At 27.1% G+C, this 22,521-nt stretch overlaps 2 protein-coding genes across 5 annotated transcripts in view; one reads left to right on the forward strand and one right to left on the reverse strand.

Annotated features, from left to right (window-relative positions):
• Window positions 1–1,107: 1,107 nt before the first annotated feature.
• Window positions 1,108–3,914, reverse strand: LOC122577995. 2 transcript variants are annotated; one of them, XM_043749801.1, is made up of 5 exons: window positions 3,298–3,914; window positions 2,272–2,424; window positions 1,882–1,971; window positions 1,462–1,803; window positions 1,108–1,378 (listed from the first exon to the last, which is right to left on the reverse strand). In XM_043749801.1, exons 2-5 carry the CDS (start codon window positions 2,410–2,412, stop codon window positions 1,124–1,126), a joined length of 828 nt encoding a protein of 275 aa, XP_043605736.1. In that variant the 5' UTR covers window positions 2,413–2,424; window positions 3,298–3,914; the 3' UTR covers window positions 1,108–1,123. The 2 variants fall into 2 exon arrangements, with proteins under 2 accessions (XP_043605736.1, XP_043605737.1); XM_043749802.1 differs by having other exon boundaries at window positions 1,108–1,311; window positions 3,298–3,910.
• A 753-nt stretch (window positions 3,915–4,667) lies between these two features.
• Window positions 4,668–22,521, forward strand: part of LOC122577931 (phospholipid phosphatase 1-like) — a 36,496-nt gene continuing 18,642 nt past the window's right edge. Inside the window, exons 1-3 of one of the 3 annotated variants that reach the window (XM_043749654.1) lie at window positions 9,574–9,624; window positions 9,875–10,631; window positions 15,268–15,430. In XM_043749654.1, coding sequence (XP_043605589.1) covers window positions 15,367–15,430 — 64 coding nt within the window. In that variant the 5' untranslated portion in view covers window positions 9,574–9,624; window positions 9,875–10,631; window positions 15,268–15,366. Of the gene's footprint in view, window positions 4,872–9,538; window positions 10,632–15,267; window positions 15,431–22,521 lie in introns of those variants that run through there. The other 2 variants (XM_043749649.1, XM_043749653.1) reach the window with 2 other exon arrangements.

Genomic DNA, 22,521 nt, shown 5'->3' on the forward strand with positions numbered 1-22,521 from the left:
ATTACCACCGAGCGTCAATCCACTTATATGAACGTCTAACAATAAGATGTAAACAGTAGGAGTACGCGTTATGTGACCCATTCTCATGTTTCACAGTAGATACAAATTTGTAACATTATTATGTATTATGTATGAACTCCAATTAACTGAACGAAAAATTGTAGGTGGTGGGGAGAAATATGTATGTAGGTGGATCCCTATTACAGGGTGATTCAATAAGAAGAACTATCTAAAATAACTCGTTATCTATATTTATTATTATTTATCGAAAAACATTTTAAACGAATTATGTTACATTTAAAAGTATTCATCAGATTGATACAACACTATTTTTTTGTATTCTGAGATCATTTTTTTTTAAATGGTATTTAAAAAATTATTTAAACAGCTTTTAAATGGCTTCGTATAATTTAATTGTCTCTGATACATTAAATTTGACAAATTAAAGTTATAATATCTACTAACGGTTTTCAGTATAAATAGGTTAATACTTTTTTTGTAAAGAATGTCCAGCAGAATCGATTAATGTCATAGAAAATATACGCTATCATTTAAAAAATTCAAGGTCATCTTGACATGTCAGAAAATATAAGATATTAGAAAAGAAATGAGTTCATTGAAATGCAACATAATCCATTTAAGACGTTTCTCGATAAAACCAACAGATAACAAGTTATTTTATATAGTATTCCTTATTAATTTACTCTGTACATGGACGACGGTTATATGAATCAACTTGTCTCTTGAAAGGTTCATACATATAAACTGAGTTCTACTGTGTTTAAATATATTTTTAGAAGTAGAAAAAATATAAAGTCAATATACCTATTGCGAAGATATATATAAAAACTATATCATTTAGAACAAAGATATGATTTTTTTATCTACATCTCTTAACAAAAATCTTCATTTTAAGATATGAAAAAGTAAAATAATCCATTTTTTGAAAGCTATATTATTATAATGATACTATCAAACTAAAAAAATTGCAATAAATATAACGTAACATAATTTTTTTTAATATTCGGAACATAAAATTTATATATAATAAAAAATTAAACTATTTATTTTCGTTAAAAGATACTTTTTAAAAGTAACAGCTATTAATTTTTACTTATTTAAATTATTTTTTGTCCATTTTACGTGGTTTTACAAAATCAAATTCACTATCACTCATATTAATAAAAAATTGTCGTGCTGTAATTGCTTTTTTTTTACCTATGTGTGCTACAGAAAAGTCAATATTTTTATATTTATTTTCATCTATACGACCATGAACTTGTAAAGATTGAACTAATACCTCTGGATCTTCTGGAAATGGAATTAATTTCATACAGTTTTCTTGACTTAAACTACTTGATGAAGGAATATTTTCATTCTATAAAAATACTTTAAATTATTGATTATATCTATGATAAAAATAACTAGAATAAATAACTAGAAATGATTCTATATACAGACCTGAATGTTGCTTTGTCTTATATTTGTACAATCTTTTGGTACATGTAAATCGTTTATTGATATTGTGTGACTTTTTAAAAGCCCTTTAATCACTGCATTTTTATTAAGACCACATTTTTTTAAAGCACTTTCTACATTTTCAGTATTGTTTTTATCTTTAGCACTAGTTTCTAACATGGAAATTCCATTATAAGTTTCCGTAGTTGAATTTTCATAATCACAATTATCAGACTTTAAATTCTCCTTAAAAGTATAATCTTTGGATTTTAAACTAGCTTTCATTTGTCTAAGTTTCCAATGTTCCTCAAGTTTTTCATTTGAATAGTTAACACCACAATTGGCCTGTAAAACAAAATCTATTTGTATCTCCCATGTATATATCATAAGTTTTAAATTAATATATATATATATTATATTTACTTCTATAATGGAGGATGCAATTTCATTTTCATGTATGCTACGCTCTTGAAGTACATCATGTTGGCCATCGTTACAATCATAATCATACAACTATAAAGAGTAACATTTAAAATAATTTAAGAATTAAATATAATTAAATATAATTTATAAAATACTTTAAAAATAAGGTATTTTTCATTTTGTGTTTGGTTCAGTTTAATAATTGGTCAGTAGATTTTCTTAGTGCGATAGAATTTTAATTGTTATTATCTTTAGCTATTTAATTACATTATTTTACCATGTATTTTTTTTAATAAAAGAGTAAGTTTAATACAGAAATTGTAACATATTACAAAATATGTTTAAAAATAATGTTTAGTTTGGATATACTGGAACAATATAATTACTAACATTTACATTCTGTGGAGGTTTAAACTTCTTTAATTTTGGATTTCGTTTAACTGTATTAGATTCTTTTCGACGTACAAATACGACATTTTCATCTGTCTGAGGTATTTGTGTTACTTTTTGAATATCAGCATATAAACTCATTGTAAAAGTAATCTGAAAGTTAAAAAACATAGTTGTTAATAGAAAGTGAAAGTAAATAATTTTTTGTGGATCCTGTAAGTTCCATAATATATAAAATGTTAGTAATAAATGAAGTTGGTTATAACACAAAGCAAATAAGAGGATGCTTGTATTAAGTATATATAATAAAGTATAACTAGTAAATTACTAAACAAGTAAGGTGCATGATTTAAAATACATATAAAAATGGAAATTCCATACTACTTTTACATTACAAGAACTATTTGTTATTTGGGACTACTTTATTAGTCTTTTATTGTACTTGTTATTATATTGATGAGTTAATAGTAGCTATTTTTTATAAGTAGTGTCATATTACTATTTAATAAAACATATATGAATAATAATGAAATATATAAATTCAGTTGTTTTGAAGAAATTACATCAATGACTATAAATGAGTGAAACGTAAGATATTGGACTTAAAATCTTTATTATATTTCATTTAAAGTCAAAGATACAAATCTTTCCAATCTATGAAGGCTTGAAATTTGAATCAATACATATAACATTCGAAGACATACACATTTATTTCTTATATATAGCAGTAACTATAAAATTTAATGAAATTAAAAGGAATTCTATAAATCATTTTAAAAACATAAATAATATTGGAATATTTAGTGATTTTAATGAAGAATTTAAAAAATCAAAATGTTTTTCCCTTATATATATTATTATTATTACATTTTATTTTCTTATTTTTTCTCTTATTATATATTACAATTTTCTTTTATACTCACAATTCGCGATAGTTAAGCTCCAATATCCTGAAGCTCTTATACTCATTTTCTTATGAAATATTCTTAAATTTTATTGTTTGTAATATAAAATTAACGTACTTACCCTATTGTATTTTCCTATCACGATTTGAATTAAATAATATCACTTCATCATAGGGTATCAGGTTAAAGCTTGATTGTGATGATAACAATATTGTTTATATACAATTCGTTATATTTTGTATTATGTTTACTAGGAAACATATTTTTGACTGGCTAAGAGATTACAAAACAGACCAATAAAATTGTTGCATGGACATTGAACAGGAATTAATACATTTTAAAATCTTATTTTTATAACACATGTATATATATACATATACGTTTATTAATAATAAAGTATACATATTTATTTATTGTTTAACATTAAGTTTCATGTAAATAATAAAAATTATGTATTATGAAACATCAATGTTTCAAGAACAATTTGTAAATCAATTACTTTGTTTATAGATTCGAGTATTAAACAATATAAAAATTATTTTGGAATTTAGGATATATTCACATTTATAGATCTTATTATTGTTGCGTGACCTTTTCAAAAGTTGGGGAATTTGGCACGGTTGCAGCTCGTGGAGTGCTAAGCACTCTGCTCGCATTACAACTTCAAACAATTCCAAAACTAATTCAAATAATAGACTGACTACTTTAACAAGATTTGCGTTTTAATGAAATTTATTTGACGGTTCTAACAATTCAACGATTCTAACAATTCTCTAATTTTTGGCTCGTAAAGTGGCTCATTTATACATGACAATCTATGATTAATTTGTTATCCAATAAGACAAATTCTTACTAACTAATGCTAATAAGCATTACTTTGTTTGGAGTATACAATATTAGGAAGCAAGTGATTTCTGATTTGGCAATGTTCTTTCCCATGGTAACGAAAGTAAATACGAAATTTGAGAGTAATCACAGTTGTTACTGAGAAATAATTTTAACATTTAATCAATAAATTTGTTAAACAACTTTTGTTTGTTACTTCGGCTATGTTAGTATACAGTTAAATTCGCGGTGCTAGAATTTACCCTATGATCATACAAGATATTCATGTTAGAGGGAGCCACAGGCCCTCACTAGTTCATAACAATATCGAACATATTATTTAAATACAAAATAATTGTTATGCATAAATTGAAATATTATCAAAAACAATATGATCAATTATTTTAGTATTTTTATCTTTTTATGTATTTATAAAATATGAAATGAAAGTATTAAAAATTAGCATATTAGAGTTAGTGCATTTTAATAAAAATAATAGGGTTAATATTTGCTTAGTATATCTTTCTCTTGATTTCAGTTATTTAGGTGTATGATATTTTATTATGATGTTTCATTAGTAGGATATATCTAAATTCGTGTTTCTTAAATAATTTAATCCCTCTATCACTCTAAACTCTGTAGTTGAATCATCAATGACGCTATTTAAAGCAGTGTTTGTCAGTGAGCTGTCAATCAGAGACACACACACTTTTAGTAGTTACATTTACATAAATTATTTGTTTTGCGTGTGTGCTGTGATCAATCCCAATATATGTTATAAATATATAGTTAATTTGCAATATTTTATAAATGATATTTTTGTAAACTATTCACTAATCCAAGAATCAATACTACACGTGGACAATGCAGGTTAGAATTTAACTATGAATATAAAATAATTAAAATTCAAGTTAATTGTTTTTGTAGTTGATAGCATACTTGTTGTAGAACTATTTGTTTTTGAACATATTTCTATGCATTTATATTTACAAATTAATAGAAAATAAGTCTCAGATGCAAATCCATATTTATGTCAAAGGTTTTACTCTATATTTATAAGACTTTTGATAATTTAGTACAGAAATCTGAATATATTTCATATGAATATTCTATCTTTATTTTTACTTTAAGTAAAATATTTAGATAGTTTAAAAAGTGATTTATAATATCTAACATATATGTATATAACATGTAAAAGCAATTTTTAAATACAGTTATTTTTCAATTTTTAATTTTAAATTGTATTGAGATATATTTAATGGATTCCTATATTATTAATATAAGAATTTGAAATAAAGAATTAATATACAAAATTGTATTGAAGATAACGTATTGTTAACGGATAACTTGCATCTTAACGCGTATGCGTATACTGAATTATATATACGTATATACATGCTTATAAAGATTGACATATTAGCGGTAAATTGAAATCATAAATTATTAATATAGATACAAAAACAATAAAGAATTATTATTTAAGAATAAACATTTTATTACACGTAATTATTTTTAATACACAGAATGAGTTAATAAGAACGATCATCTGAAATAGCTTAGTATTTACTAATTTTATCGAGAAATGTTTGAAATGGAAATCCTACTTTATAGAGATGACAGATCTTTAAATAGATACACCTTTATTTTTTCTATAGCTTCTTTTATATATATTTTTATAACTTCTGAGATATCAAGGTTACCTGGAATTTTTTAATAGCATTGCATATTTTCTTTAATACTGCCTTTTATACTACTTTTTATACTTTTATACTAAAAAGACGAATTCAACGATCTCTAATAAGGTATTTTCTAGTTAATTTTGAAGTTTAAAATGAAATGAAGATTTATGGAGAAGTGTTGCTACGTGTGGGGTACTAATTTCGGTTACTCGAAGAAGAACATATTATAATCATGTAGAAGACCACAAATTGTTAGAATTTTTACAATTTTTACGATCATACAAGGTTAATAATTTCATCTATATATGTATGCATGTAAAACGGACGAAAGTAACAAAGACGATAATTTTTGTTATAATATTAAAAATCACAATTTCAATTTATTCCATTATTTGAAGTTTATATATGTATATTTGTAAAAATTTCCATGAAAATGGATCAACATTTTACGATAAACATTGACAAAAACACGTTAATTTTTATTATATTTTTAAACAAGTATTTTTTTAATATTGTTTACGTAACTAATTTTTTTTAGTTAAAAACAAACAATTTTTACGCACGAATCATTTTTCTAAATTTGATAGTTTCCGAAATATTCCGTGAAATATGTTTCTAACTTACAACTTTGGGAGCTGTTTTCACTGAAAACTGCATTATGCATAAGTTTCATTAAAATTGGTGATTTACACTTGAGGATGTTGTCTCGTATATGTACAGGGTGCGTATAAGGTAAGCGTAAAAACCACCAAGCGTGATTCTACACCTATGGATCGGTGGAGATTTGTATAAAAAGTGCATATAAAATTGACCTTGACTTTGAAATTTAAGGGAAAATTTTTTTATTGCATCGCATTTTATGCTTATCATGAGGATAAAAAGTCTTAAAGGAGCCATGAGTCGCAATTCAACCGGTCTCTTGGAAAATGATGTTAAAGTTTCACTGGTTTTTGGACTCACCTTATTTACTATATGGTTACATTTTGCACTCTGATGCAGGGTAAATAACATCTATTGTTGCATGTAGACATTCCAGATACACCATTAGACATCCCGTTTCTTCCTTTATTTCTTTCTTTCTTTTTGCATCTGCGTAATAGATGTGCCTGCACGTTAGCTTCTACATTCTACGTATGTACATATATGGCCATCACTGTTGTTTAAACAGCTCCGGGCTCATATTCCTATATTCCTGCCAAGTTTCTCCCCAAGATTACACGTTGATTTTAGATGATGGAAGCCCATTCAATTTGATGTCTTAATTGTTCAACTCAATTGCAAACTCTATCCAACTGCGAAATGTAAATATATTATAAATAAAAAAAATATATGTATAAAACACATATATATATACATATATATTTAGTTATTAAATTTATGTACACACACACGATTGATGAAACTTTAACATCATTTTCCAAGAAAACCATTAAGTTGCGATCTATGATTCCTTTAAAACCTTTTATCTTCTTGATAAGGATAAAAGTATACGATGTAATAAAGAAATTTTACCTTGAATTTCAAGGTCAAGATCAATTTTGCTTGCATTTTTTTTTATAAATCTTCATCGATCGCGAAGTGCAGTCTTACTGTGGCGGCTTTTTTTTACTTTTTTTACTTTTTTTTTACTTTTTATACATTCTGCACATATGAGATATTTCTTAGAGAATTACCGTATATGTCTTGTAAAAGCCAACATTTATGTACGTTTAAGGATTTTGCTAGAAATCGTTTCTTCGTATTTAAACTGAATCATTTTATTGAATTCGGAAGTAGCAAAGTATGTATTCAGAAAGGAAATGTTGAGCGATATATGTACGTAAGTACTCATAGAACTTCATTAGAAGTATATACGTAATAATTAGATCTATAAAAGGTTACCTTCCACGCTAACACTGGATATGGAAGACTTTTTCATGTAATTTGTATATTATTGTCGTTTGTAACTGGATTAATGTATAAATTAATGATGTGCATTTTTAAGACACATCTACATACATACGGAGGATTCAAAAGCCTATCAGCGTAGGTCCATTAGCATTAAAACCGAGATAAATAAGGTTTTTACAAATTAGTTGTAAAAAAATGAAAATTGTAGTAAAAATGTAAAAATAGATTTTTATAAAACAACATACAAATGAACTTGATCACAAGAAAAACAGAAGAAAATTGCCATGGTGTTTCAGAAGAAATCAGATTACAATTTGAATAAGTCAATGTATTATATAATTATATTATATAATATATTCGTCTGGATTATCACTTTCACTGTTATCTCCTGCACCAAGATTCATTTGATTTTCTTTTGAGGTTGATGCTCGTATTTTTTGATTTATTGTAGGCAAACTTCAATAAAATGTAATAATAGAGCAAACATGTACTTCTTTTTAACTTCTCTCACGGGTTTACGCTCTGGATACAGTGGGTTCCGAACAACATTGAGTAAATTCGAAGGTCTTCCTTTTGATACTGGCTTTATGTTGGTTTCATAAAATGGGAAATCATTCTGCAGAGTTTCTTTATAATAAATTCTTTTAAAGTTTTCGTTTCACTTACCATCATCACAATCAGATAAATTTCGCTTATTATCAGATAAATATGTATTCGGATGCAGTATCAGAAAAATGGTGACTTCCTGATAATAAAAAATACGTACTTTCGTTTCTTTCTTTCATGATGTAAGTAAAACAGTGTACAATTATTTTTTAAACAACAAAGAACTAAACATAAAATTGACGCGATTTTAGAGTGACTTACACTGATTGTCCTCTGTATAATTTTGTCTAGTAATTCTGTGGTCAATATAAGTATTGAAAACTATTTCATACACATGAAAGTAATTACTTAATTGATTTACCAACTGTTCCAACAATAAAGAGGTTTTTGAACTGCGTAACACATTTTTAGAGAAAGTTGGATTTACGCTGATTCGCTTCTGAACCCTCTATATATGTATGTACTGGATATTACGTTAGTATTGTGAATATCAAATGGTGAATAGATTTTGACTTTCACGGGGTTTACTTTTTCAAAAAGATATGGTTAATATAAAACGTTGATGATACAATTAATACGACGATACGAGTATATTTTTTATTTTTGCTAATTCTTTTGATCCTGAAAGTTTTCTATTGGCGTTGGTATCGAGGAATTAAGTCTAAGACGAGAACACTATGTTTTTTGACTATTAATGAATTGTAGAATAATCATATTTTCAGTATTGGTAATGTTATAAGTTCTATCTCCAATTATTGTAGATGTATTTACTGCGTAATAAACATTTAAAAGTAGTAACAAGCAATGATTTATAGAAATAAGTTTACTTACTATATAAAATAAAAAAGGAATGTACGTATTATAAATATTACGTAAATTTATACTGTATAAAAATTATAGAGAGAGAGAGTAAGAATAAAAAATTATTGTTTTTAATTATATATTGCAATGTATTGCTCCTTATAATTTAAAGATTTGGTACAAGAGTGAAATATGTATGTACATAGTTCCTAACATAATGTATTACTGACACAGCAGCGTAATAAGAATAATATATGAAAAACATTTATATTTATCAATATAAGGATATTTTATTCTATAATGATATTTCAGTTATATGACTGATCTAATACAGAGTTTCATTACTTTTCAGACAGTATGTTAAGTAATTTAATTAAAAGTCTGAATAAAATTATAACGTAGTTTAGTTTTGGACCTCTTACCGTTCGTCTTAGTGGTATTATCGAAGCGTTTGTGTTAAACCGCACAGCACCACACGTGTTGAATCCTTTCATTGGTGTGTCTGTGGAGGGGACAAGAGGGTGTGTAGAACATTTAATTCGAGCTTGCGAGGGAAGTCGTTGATTGAAGACGAGGTACGCCAGTTGTGTTTCGACGCTGCTTCGAGTTGAACCAGTTACTGTTCCATATTTTCTGTAAAATGTGTTGTTAGTTCTGATACGAAGACATTTACTTTTTTAAATAAATTTCTTATCGGATTATCGTTATTCTTCGATACATATAAAATAGCGAGTTGTTTAATGCTCAATTTAATTCTTCTCAAAGTAAAGAGTGCTATTGGATGTAGTTTTTGATAGTTTAAAGTTTCTTATGATTCCAGTGCTTACTTTCAATGTAGTCAAAATATAGTCAATGATTGTAAAATAAGACGTTGAAAAGTGTCTCTACTCTTTACAGATTGTCGTCGAAGTTTGGTTGTCTCAAAATTGAACAATGACGAAACAATCTGTTTTTTCTTCTTCTTCAGTTTATGATGGCAGACTTTTACTTCATAATTTATGAAACCGTACTTTAAATAAAATATGTTAATATTAAAAGTGTTTAGTGCTAATTCTTAATTTAAATATTAACTGAGATAAACTATTACCTTCAATAATTATTATTAGATCCGAAACTAATCTAAATACTTTTCTTCTAAATTGAAAATATATTTTTTCGACTATCATCCAAAAATATTATATTACTATTATTTATATCTGTGCTTCATATAAAGGTATTTTTTTTAAATAATTGTTTGAGGTGATTATTTTGGTTATAAGAGGTAACAGACAATAGAGAGGATAATAATTGAAGGAAATTAATGAAGTAAAATACATAAAAGATATGTTGTGAGTTTTATGAATAATTGTCAATAATTTACAAAGCATTCGAATGTTATATTTAATCGACAGTTTTTCTGTTTTATCGACTTCAATATTTCTTCATAAAATATTTGTCACGTGTTTATTATAAGCAATGTACGCATACATTGATAACGCTATTGATAACATTTTTATCGTAAAATTTATCTATTTCTTCCTCAACTGATAGAATTATTATTGAGTATCTAGTCGATATTCAAAGTATAACGATCAGAATCTGTATGGATGTTCGAATATTTTCGTGTCTCAGTAAAGGTGTTTCGTAGAAGTAGAATGTCATCTTAATAATAAAGGTTCGTATATAACTATATAAGTCTCTCAATACTTTATGCATCTAGTATAATATTAAAAAAGTTAATTTTACAAAATATTCATTTTGCAAACTATTTTCTCTTGTATTTGTTCTTTTTCTTTAATATTAAATTTGGTTTTAAAAGCTAACTCGGTATCTATTTACCACCATGAGTTTATACATAAAAGAATGCAATTATTTTATATTTTGCCGTAGTTTACATAAATATATCAGAATATATATAATTATCGTTTTCAAATATTGCTATACATATATTGTTACTTTATTATATAAATATATTATTCGTATATGTACGTATATAGTTGCGTATTTAAATGTGTTAAATTTAAGATTAAAGAAAATTTAAGGAAAGTTAAATGAGGATTCCGGGGAAGATAGATTTAAAATATTAATAAGGCCAGTCAAATTAAGTCTAATATATCGATCAGCGTATAGTGAACTAGTATCTTTATTCGTCCGAGGTTTCTCTTTCCCCCTAATTAATTTCATAGTAATAACTGACAATGAGTTAAAAACTGCTTGTCTTCCCCTCTGAATATGCGGATGTGCTACCATGTTTTTCAATCAAGTGTCATTAATCGAGGTTTTCGAAGCTTCGACCTAATTAATAGTAATAGCGCGTGACCGTATTTTAATATTATATCTTCTTTTAAATATATAGTTAAAAGAATGTTCGATTAAGAAATAGATAATCTTTTAAAAATGCAAATGAAAAGTCAAATGTCTTATATTTTGGACTTTTTATACCGAAAAGAACGGGAGGGAAATTTATTAGTGCTTTTATCAGTGTCGTAGTATAATGTTATTTAACACTAAATACGTAACACTCTATTAAAAGATTGCGATAAGAATTATTCGCACATGGTTTACGTAGCCTATATAATGCGTAGTATTAGAAATAGTAATGCATTGTAGTACTTAAATATACACGTATATGGTTTGAGTAGAATTATCGTTTAATTACTTTTGTGAAATCACATTTTCTTTGTGTTAGTTTTGCTTTTCCGGTTTTTGCTTTCATTCTTTCTTACTTCCGTTTAAAGGAAAAGACTGGAAGAGACAAAAGAATCGTATGAGTTTAAAGAAGTATGTATAAGGCTTGTTGAGCTCCTTAAGTAGGATTGAACAATTGAAACATGACGAATGTTTTAACCAATCTTGGGTAATATAGGATATGGAAACGAATATGAAATGTTTACTACGAAATGCATTCCTTATTCACATTAAAAAATTTTCTGTATTTATTGCTAAAGAATATTTATTTTTAACGCTGCGAAATAAAAGTAGTTATAACGATAATATGGACATTTTTGTAAAGTGTAAAACATTATTATCTATAAAAAAAGAATTGCCACACACACATACGCGCGCACACGCACATGCATTATTTCTCGAATTGCAATTTAAAATATTAAACAAGATTGTATGTTATAACGTATTCAGTAATATTTTATCATAATTTGTTACAATTTTGTAACATTTAAGTTCCTGTTAATATTCATTCGCCTTTTCAATGTATGATATTATATTTATAAGTAACTATAATAAGTAATTTAGTGATTAAGCTGCTATTCCAATCTTTGTAATTTCTTTCAATCATTCTGATAGCATTTTCTTTTTAAACTTTCAACAGATTCTCTCTTGAAAGATAAACAAAGGATTTAGAAAAATGCACCGTGAAATATATCTTTGTTTCTTTTATAAATCAGAAATTCTTCCTTTGTTTACGATAACATACTATTGCAATACAGGCATATTAGCTACAGTAAACTCATTTAATACAGTTCTTTAGGTGCAAGAAATATGGTTTTGTAATTTAGAAAACTTATTCTTTGTTATTTTATATACGTATACACACATATATTTATTTTTATAGTATAAACGTATCTTATTCTAAAGTCAGAGATATCATTATGTATTTTCACATATTTGATGTGGATTATTTTTTCGTAGATTTGAACTTATTTATGATTCAAGTTATTTCGAATATTTAAATTTGGTTATAAAAAACTAAGGCATTTTTTAATTCCATATTAAATTTTGATTAAAATAGATAGAAAGTATGCCAAGGGCAGACAAGTGATATTAAAACGTCAGTTCTGGTTAGTTGCTAGTGTTGTACTTATTATTCATAGTAATTTAACATTGTTTCAACGTTTCTTATTAATTACTTGTTATCTCATCAATGAAGTAGGTGTTCTTAACTGAATATTGTTATAGTTATTTTATTAGAGTCAAGTGACAATTGTTGTATTTTGTATTTAAATTAGTGGCTATAAGAATAAGAAATATTGTTTTAACGATTCTGTAACTGATACATATTAAATACAACCATGCTAATTAGTATTTAAGTTAGAGGATGAATAAAATGTATGCAATTAAATTTAAATTAATGTACATCTGATAATCAACTTCTATTACAACTGATAAAAATAAATTAAAAAGGATTGTTCGATACGTTGACGTCAAAATTAAAATTATCAATTCGAATAAATAATGTCTTCTGGGCATTAACAGTTCTTTAATCTTATCTGTATAATTCCTAATAAAAAGAAGAAAAGGAAGTTTAGAACATCTCTTCTTCACTTTCAACGCCCTTTACTAATTAATTAATAGAATTAATTAGAATATTTAGTTTTTCATAAATTACATTTACATTAGCTTACAATAAGTAACTATAAGGAGTTTTACATTAATCTTTAAAAGTATCTATAAGGTAGTAGAAAAATAATTATTGGAAAACTGCTAATCTTTGGAAATTAAAGTATTAAAAATTTTATACGCATTAGTTTTTGTTTTTACTCATACGACTAATAACACATGTGAAATTTCAATTTGCATTGAATGTTTAGTTTAATTTTGTTTGAAGGACATAGCTGATCTTACTCCCGTATCCTCAATATTAAGGTAGTTATTAACCTAAACATGATTTACAGTTGGTGCTTCATTGCTTTTATTTTATTTTATAAAGAGTTATGAAAGAAATCTGATATAGCCATAGTATTAGATTTATATAGATAGTATTATATCTTTTTCAAGTTTTTTTTAGAGGAAAGGAGATTTCTTGAGGAGCAAAATCTATTCTTAAAAAATAGGGAAGTTCTAAAATGCCAATTTTATATTCAAGTTCTTAAATGACGATATATTTTTACAGCAAAAGCTGCCCGCCATGTTTATTAACTCATAATTTTGTCAGATTTTTCAGAATGGCGCGTCACAGTTAAAAAAATTGAATATTACTATTTTTTACTTTCCTGTGCATGGAAGAATGACCTATTTATATAGTTGATATATGCGTATCATACGAGTATTACATGTAATCCTCAATAGCTTTGTTTTTATTAAATGAGTGAATTTTAAAATGTCATTCCTTCTGCAAAATCTTCAATGTTAAGTAAGTAAATCCTGCGATCCACGATGATATTATCGAAGATTAGTAAAAGTTAGACATTCTACGATTCACTCATCTAATAAAAACAGAACTAGCTAGAATTGCATTATTGCTGCGATAATTTACTAACTATATATATGGAACACATTATTGGACCTGCTGAGATACTTTGCGAAATCTTCAATGTTGAGCAAGTAATTTCTGTGATTAACTATGACGCACTATCCCGGAAAAGTTGACAAAATTATGAGTTAATAAACATGACAAGCAGGTTCTACTGTAAAGGTATAAATGTCGTCATTTAACAACTGCAATAAAAATTTGGCATTTTAAAACTTCCCCTATTTTTTAAGAATATGTTTTTCATTCAAAAGATCTACAAAAATTCCCAGATATGTAACACTATAGGTATAATCAGAAAAGATATCAAACAGTAACACTATAAACCATACTTAGTTCAATAAGCCTATAATAATAGGGGTAGGAGGTTAAAACTTTGTCGAAATGGTTTTCCTAGGAAGCTGTTTCAATCGATGCATCACAAGTTTAATTTGGTTTAGTGGAACTTTCATATTTGGCTATATCTTTTGTGAAATTTTTAATTTGAAATAAGAAATAGATACATGCTCGTTAAAAACTCATTTAAGACGAGAAGATTTCTAACTATATGTTATTAAGTAGGTATTCATGTATAAAATTTTATCTTTATTAGACTACGATAAAATCAAAGTTAATTAATTTACTATCAGCGATTTTGAGTGTGTACAATATCAGAGCTTTGATTTAGATTCGAGATAATCCTATTCGTTTTTATATTCAATATCATACATCCATACATACGTAGATGATACTACAAATATAATATTACTTAAAATGATACGATAGTGAAGATAAATGAATAAGATTGCTTCGACATTATACTCAGATTGATCGTAAATGAAGAACTTTTGTTCTATACTTTTTTATCTATATTTGCATATAAAATAATCTTCCAAATTGTATATTTCTGTCTCTTTGAGAATTAAGCAATCAAGTATTTGATCCGATTTTGTTATTGCTGATTTTCGTTTTATTTTGAACCACAGAATCTCCTTGATTTCATTCGTACCACGAATTTAGGCACACGGTATAAAAATTCCCTAAATGTATATGTATTTTGTAATTGTGGGTAAAGTACCATCTGTAAGAATCTTTATACATATTTTTACTAAATGTTTTTTTTCAGAGATCAACGGAACAGTTGACTCATTGCAGTACGGCGACGTTAGAGGAAATCCTGGATAATTCGGACGGAGTAACGACACGAACTGTCTCCGAGAAGATCATGAGTATCTGTAAAAATACCATACGTTGGGTGCTCTTTCTGGATATATTACTTGCTTTATCAGGTTTGAATATATTTCTCTTTCTTTTTTCTTAATTGTTACATTCATCGTGCAATTATCATGTAACATCATTAACAGACATACCATTCAATTTATTTCTTTTTCTTCCAACTACATACATATAATAATAATATTCTTCTGAATGTAATCAATTTAAATTTCCGCAGTTTCATTGATTCGATATGTGCTAATTTTATTAGTCAGATCCTTAAAGAATTACTATGTAGTGTGTTTACACGAAAATATGGAATGCTAAAGTCATGATTGCTTTTTCTTCATTTTTTATGCTGTATAAGGGAATGCATATATGCATGTATAATATATAAGGATCTTCAATTTTATTTTAGTACGCAAGATATAAGTACAAATATGTCATGTCTAAAAAATATTAAAACGATATCAAGCGAATAACCATTAATATTTATAATATATATAAACTTTATGTTAGGTATACATGATATATTTATATCCATTAAATTAGTACATTTTTTCGATCATTATGAGGAAGTAACTCACTTGTTAATTAAAACGACAATTAGCTATACGGAAGAGCATACCATTCATTGCTTTTAAACAGCACTTATGAGTAGTAAATGAGAAAGTATTAAAATTGTTTTGTTCTATAACTTCCATATTTCTTCTTTTGGAGAAAACAGGAGACGAATAGAAACACTTCCCATCGATTTCTTTTCTATAAAGGCAACTTAAAAAATTGTAATTAAATAATTGCTATAATCTTTAAAAGAAACTAATTTTTCCCAAAAATTATAAAATCTAATTGATTATTTTAGTTGAGCCGTTAATAATCCATTATAATCGTTGATGCGATGAGAAATAATCACATAAGAAAAGTGCTATTGATTTTCATATTGCGACAAAAACATTTATTTTTCACAGAAAGAGAAGATAATTTTTTAATTAATTTGACATTTCAGTGTATCGTTATGATTTATTACTACAATTTTACTTTTTTCAAGATATTATATATTACTAATATATAATACCATATGGGGTCATATGAATATCGCATATATTAAAACGCTACATATACTAAAAAATAAACCATTTATGACAAAGAGGTACCAGGTATAAGTCTTTTTAACATTTGTATATCTAATAACAGTAGGCATTGAAGATACATATTGAGTACATTATCTAACTAAATGCACGTTAGGAGCGAATCGTGTGTGCAATGAGAGTTGGCTGGAAAACCACAAACCATGTAATACAATACTGTATGACTCGACCGTCTGCTTAGAATTTTTCCGGGCGTGTCGCACTAAATAACTTGGTGCACTGGTACACACGCGTACGGTGAAACGTCAATGAACTGTGTTGTGACAAAATAAATTACTGTACAAAAGAACATAAAATTCTATGTTATCCTACTAATTAGGGCACATTTCATGTTAAATGAATTTCAAGAGCTAAAATTAAAAAAAGAAAGGAGAAAGTATCATTTACTAAAGAATTATTACAGAGTAATAAGGATTATAATTACTTTTGACCTCTTACGAAAGTCGGAGATAAAACTGTCATTAAGCGTCATTAAATAACATTGTTATTAAGTACTGTTATTTAAATAGAAATTCGATAATCTTTAAAACGGTACTTCCTTCTCAACATCAATCCACAGCGTTTCATATCGAATATAAATACAACATATAGTTGAACTGACTATTTCATAAAATTAAATTTATTGTCTTGTAAAATTTTTGGATCATTATTTTCTTGAAGTATCTAATTTTCACATAAATTATTAATATCATTACCCCCCTAGGGCGCCCTACTCCCAAACACGTATAATAATAATTAGCCTCATGTCCTTTACATGACTCAGCGTTTATATTGAACTAACGCCATTTATGGTCATTCCTCTCCAAACCATACTTAATTAATTTATCATTTTCTTTATCCACATAGAGTGGATTTGATACATCTTAGATGAAATTTCCCCTTGTCCGACATTGTACATAAGATTTTCCATGTGATTCAAAACGACTAAATCTTAATTTATTAGTGAAAATTTCCACTATTTTCTTGTCCATTTTACGCATGGTTCATCTTATTATCTTTATTATTATTTTATTTATTTATTTAGTCCGTGCCTTTCGGCTTTGGACAAACTTTCGGTTTTACATCTCTTATACCCATTTCGCTTCTTATATATCTATCTCCCCTCTTATCCACTTTATTGTATTGCACTCCCTTAAATCTTATTATCTTAAATTAAAAAGAAGACGATATATTATGTAATTATTAATTTTCACATTAAACTTAAATTTTGAAATGAATAATATTCTTTAGAGAAGAGATTTAACATATGATACACTTATTCGAAGTACATAGATCTATTAGCATATTTTATTTTCAGAACTGTTTTGTCGGTCTATGATATCAATATATTCAGCTATTTAATAAAATTTCATTTCTATCAGCTTATTTTAAATTCGAAAATTACTCTTCGCCGTTCATCTGTAACAAGCTGTCGTTCACCTATTTTTATCATTAACATGTATAGACTATGGAATACTTTGGGATTCTTGGCACGTAGTAGTCAAGGAAAGCGTTAAGAAAATTTTGTTACACTTTCTCCTTGCTACTAACTCATGTTTTGGTAAAAATTATCTACATATCTTGAGGTGTTTAGGTGAAATTATTATAATAATTACTCCTCTATGTAAACGTATATACTATGTACATATATTTAAATTGGAAGTGATCATATATCGATTTTAAATAAAAATACTTCGATTTAGAAACTAGGGTCTGTTAATCGATCTTTTTGCACATGAATAAAATTAGTTCAAGTTATACACTTATCAGCAATTACTATTGCAAACGTTAAATGAATTCCATATGACAGTTTTCTGCTTTCACAGGGGAATATTTACATCTTTTTCAAATTATTACTTATGGAGATTTCAATATCAATATATTTTGTAAAAAAGAATTATATAATTTTATCATTTTTATTTATTAAGTATTTCACGATGTGTTTAACAACGTATTATATATACATATGTACATACGCAGGATGTAGCATCTAGTTCTATCATCATCTAAAATATTTCCTACAAAAATTGCATAGCTTTGTGGTAGCAAGTGGATAGTAAAAATATTTGTATAGCGTTACAGAAGGTTAACGTGATGAAACGATCAAATCTGTTTTTTTTTTCAAAGAATGTTGCGTTTCGTTCAATTGTAAAGTTTCTGCAACACTAAGTACTGCAAGGTATAAATGAAGTTTTCTACTTAACTTGCGGTGGCGCTGCTTAAGAAGTGACGTTTCGTTTGATCTTCGACTCTTGAGATAGTTCACTTATTTTTGAACACGTCGTAAGCTGTAAGTGATAAGGATATTTCTGATTATGTGTAAACATGCAAAAGAAATGTTGAAATACTCGTCACTGATATTAGTACGTTTTAAATATCACCGAGTCATGGAAGAGTTAATGCAGCCGCTTGGATGGAGTTGTCGATGAGAGATTAAAAACTATGCAAGCATCCAAGCTCGGCGGCTCGAAACTCTGAAGTTGTCGGCATTACAGGGACCGTCGAACAGAATGAATTTCGAGCAGATTGTGAAATTATCAATGGTTCACCTATGTCAGATCAGTAAGAAAGTTTGTCATGTAAACTCGTGCATATGATTCAACGCATCATTTCATTTGTCGCCCGCACCTTTGCGTCGCGTCATTCGTGTTTCGTGGTCGCTGTGATCAAGTGCGTACAGCGTACATACTTACAACTTTGTATGTATGTATATCCTGTTGAACGGTTGAACCTAATGCAGTGTCTCTGGCAACTGGTCGATAGTGTGCAACAACTTTTACTTATAATTAACAGTATTACCTCAGCCAGCAGCATCAAAAGTTAAACAGAAAATTTTGTTTTCGCTGATCTTGAAATACTAGATTATAGGTTGTTGAAAGAGTAGATAAGATGGGAGATAGATATATAAGGAACAAAATAAGTGTAAGAAATCGAAAAGTCCAAAGCCGAAAAGCACGGACTAAAATAAATAATAAATATAGGTGGTTGAGTTTGTCTATTACTTACAAGTAAACAAAATGTAACATTCTATTTAAGAAAACAAAGTCGACCTTTTCATCTCATTAATCGTTTGCAACGCACAATAAAACTATTTTTACTATATATCGGCTTCTACAAAATTATAGAACCTTTTCTCAAATTTTATTTCACAATGGAAATATTCCAGATGATAAAGTTAGATGATACACCTTGTATGTAACAATAATTTATCGAATGTCTCTGTGGATATTGGTGGCAAGTGTTATACTTCAGTACTATTGAAAATGTCATGATGGCATTGAGATATTCAATAAATTACCATTTCAATAAATTCCCCGAAAAAAAGAAGAAAAGGTGTCACAAAAGGATGGAAATATATTCATACTAACATATCTGTAACAATCTAAATATAATTCTGTTAAATTGAATAATCTCTGCCAGATTAAACAATTTTCATATGAAAATATTTTTTGTATTTTTAATAGTTAGAGAATAATAGCATCTATATTATACATTTGATCTGTAAGTTGCAACATTTGGCTATAGCCTAATTTTCTTATATACGCGCTCACCATAGGTTTTAACTTTAGGTCATATGGCATTGAAATTTATTCTTCTTTATGTAAGAAGTAACAATGATGTAATGAATATATGCACATATTTCTGAGCTAAACGAAGTGTACAAAAAATAAGCAAGGCAGCTCATACAAATATGTATGTCTGATATAATCTTCTTTACGAATTACAACTGTTTCCGTCCACCAATAATTTTTGTTAGTAATAATGAAGTCGTATGTCATACATATTTGATTTATATACAATGATACTTGACTTTATTTTAGTTCTTTAATTAGACAATTTTTAAGTAAGCGATTTCTAAATAAATATTATAAATTGACCGTGATGCTATTTATGATAAATTGGCCATTATTTAAATAAAATATATATTATTTGAATAATATATCATCTTATCTGACTCGTTGTTATTCTGAAATTTTTATGTATTAATATATTTAAGGAACAAGAGGATTTTTCTCTGAATTGTTTCATTATTTGCATATCAAATGTTAATCAATATTTTCTGGCGTAATTTATTGCAAAAACGCGTATAATTTTATATATGTATTTATTATCCAAAGGTAATTGAAATGAGGAGAACTTAGTAAAAGTGATAGTATTAGGTTGCCCGGAAAGTTTCTTTCTTTTACAGACACGTCTTTTACAACGATGCATCTTTATATAAATATGAAACCTAATCTGTCAAACGTTGTGATCTTCATCTGGATAGAACAAAATGGATCATATGTAATTCGATAAAATAATATAAAACAAACAATGTTGTGCATCCATTATTTCCTTATAAAACGAAAGAAACTTTTCGGACGACCTAATAAATGCTATTACATTATAAAAGTATCTGAATATGTTGTAATAAAACCATCTCGACATCTGAATTTATTATTTATGATTTAAGAATATGCAAAATATGATACTTTACACTGTGAATTATCTGTTGCATTATTTAAATCTGTTAACTAATATAACTAATATAACGAATTATCATATTGTGTACGTTATTAATATATTTATCCTCGTAACGAACAAGCATACAGCAGCACTCGACTAATGAGTAATAGTTAAAAATTATAGATATTAATTTGGAAGCAATTTTTAATGAAGTTTCTCCTTAATATTAAAACTGGTGGGGCTATAAGTTTATTAGTAGATTAAAAGCAACAAATTTTTCTAAATATAAGAATAAGATATCTACTGATGAGATGGCGCGATAGTACAAAGAAATACAGCTCCTGCTCACCATAAAATCAGGTCATTATCATCAGATAGGCAAGGCATTTCTAAAATAATAGAGTGATTCTTATATCGCCTTTAAATAAGCAAAATTTTCTAAGATAATAATTATTTATAAAGTAATTAACGTTTAAATGCGATTTTTTTGAAATAATATTTATATTAAAAATTGATATAAAATATCTTTATGAACTCTCTGAAATAAACTACAAAACCAATTGATCTTAAACCTTGCGTATATCTCCAAAATATTTCTACCTAGAACATAGATTAACAGAAGAAAGTTGACAAAAGCATAAAAATTCAAATTTCTACGTAAAGACATTATACTTTCACTTCAAACTCATATTGCTATGTTTATGTGTTCGTAGTTTTTAAAAGTAACAAACGAGATTTGTAATATTTGCACGTGTTGTATCGACCAAACACTATTTTAGAATAGACAACTGTCAAAGTTTTTCCACTATATAAGTATAGTTCTCAACTATATAGATATGCAGTGATTTCTTGGTGATTTCTCCATTTTAAATTTCTAGTTCTAAAATTTTAGTATTATCTAGCAAGTTTAGTAACTTTGTGGTATTTTTAGTTAGGTACACCAGACTTGTGCCGTTTATTAATGCATAGCGGTACGCCCATCAATTTAACATTTTCATTTCTAGATAATATTTTATTCTATATAATAGATAATAGATTTACAGACATTTGTTCTGTAAAGAATTCTATTATATAATGTTACACAAAATCGGCAAACAAAGTCTTATTATTTCAGTACGTAATAAAATAGCAGCAAATCGGTGTGACAAAAAATGACATAATATGAAGCAATTACATATATACAGTATATTCTTTCCTTTCATCTGTAAATGAAGAAAGTACATGTAAATATTTTGAAACATATGCGTAGTAAGAAAAAATGTTAGACGAATGTTGTATTCTTCTAAGCTGCGTAAAAATAAATGCAACAATAGGATGTAGAATCCCATTTAAAAATTTAAATGCGACCTTTACAACGGCTTTTCAACCATTGCAGGATTAAATATTGTAAATATCAGTATAATATGTCGTCTCTAACAGAAATCTTACAGAAATCGTGTGGAACAAACGCAGAATACTCGAGAAAAATAATCTATACTACTCTATGTTCAGACGTATGAAGCTTATTTTAAATTAAAATGCTACAAAATATTAGATACATGTTAATGTATAAATTACATTTTGTTTCAATGTCCAACTATTTTTCTAACACG

Source organism: Bombus pyrosoma, linkage group LG3 (assembly GCF_014825855.1).
Source record: "Bombus pyrosoma isolate SC7728 linkage group LG3, ASM1482585v1, whole genome shotgun sequence".
NCBI classification, from domain to species: domain Eukaryota; kingdom Metazoa; phylum Arthropoda; class Insecta; order Hymenoptera; family Apidae; genus Bombus; species Bombus pyrosoma.

Coding starts and splice junctions, on each gene's coding strand:
- LOC122577995 (XM_043749801.1), bottom strand. CDS start 2,412: ATGAGTTTATATGCTGATATTCAAAAAGTAACACAAATACCTCAGACA. Junction 1,804..1,881: donor TTGCATCCTCCATTATAGAA/GTAAATATAATA, acceptor TTTGTTTTACAG/GCCAATTGTGGTGTTAACTA. Junction 1,379..1,461: donor TAAGACAAAGCAACATTCAG/GTCTGTATATAG, acceptor GTATTTTTATAG/AATGAAAATATTCCTTCATC.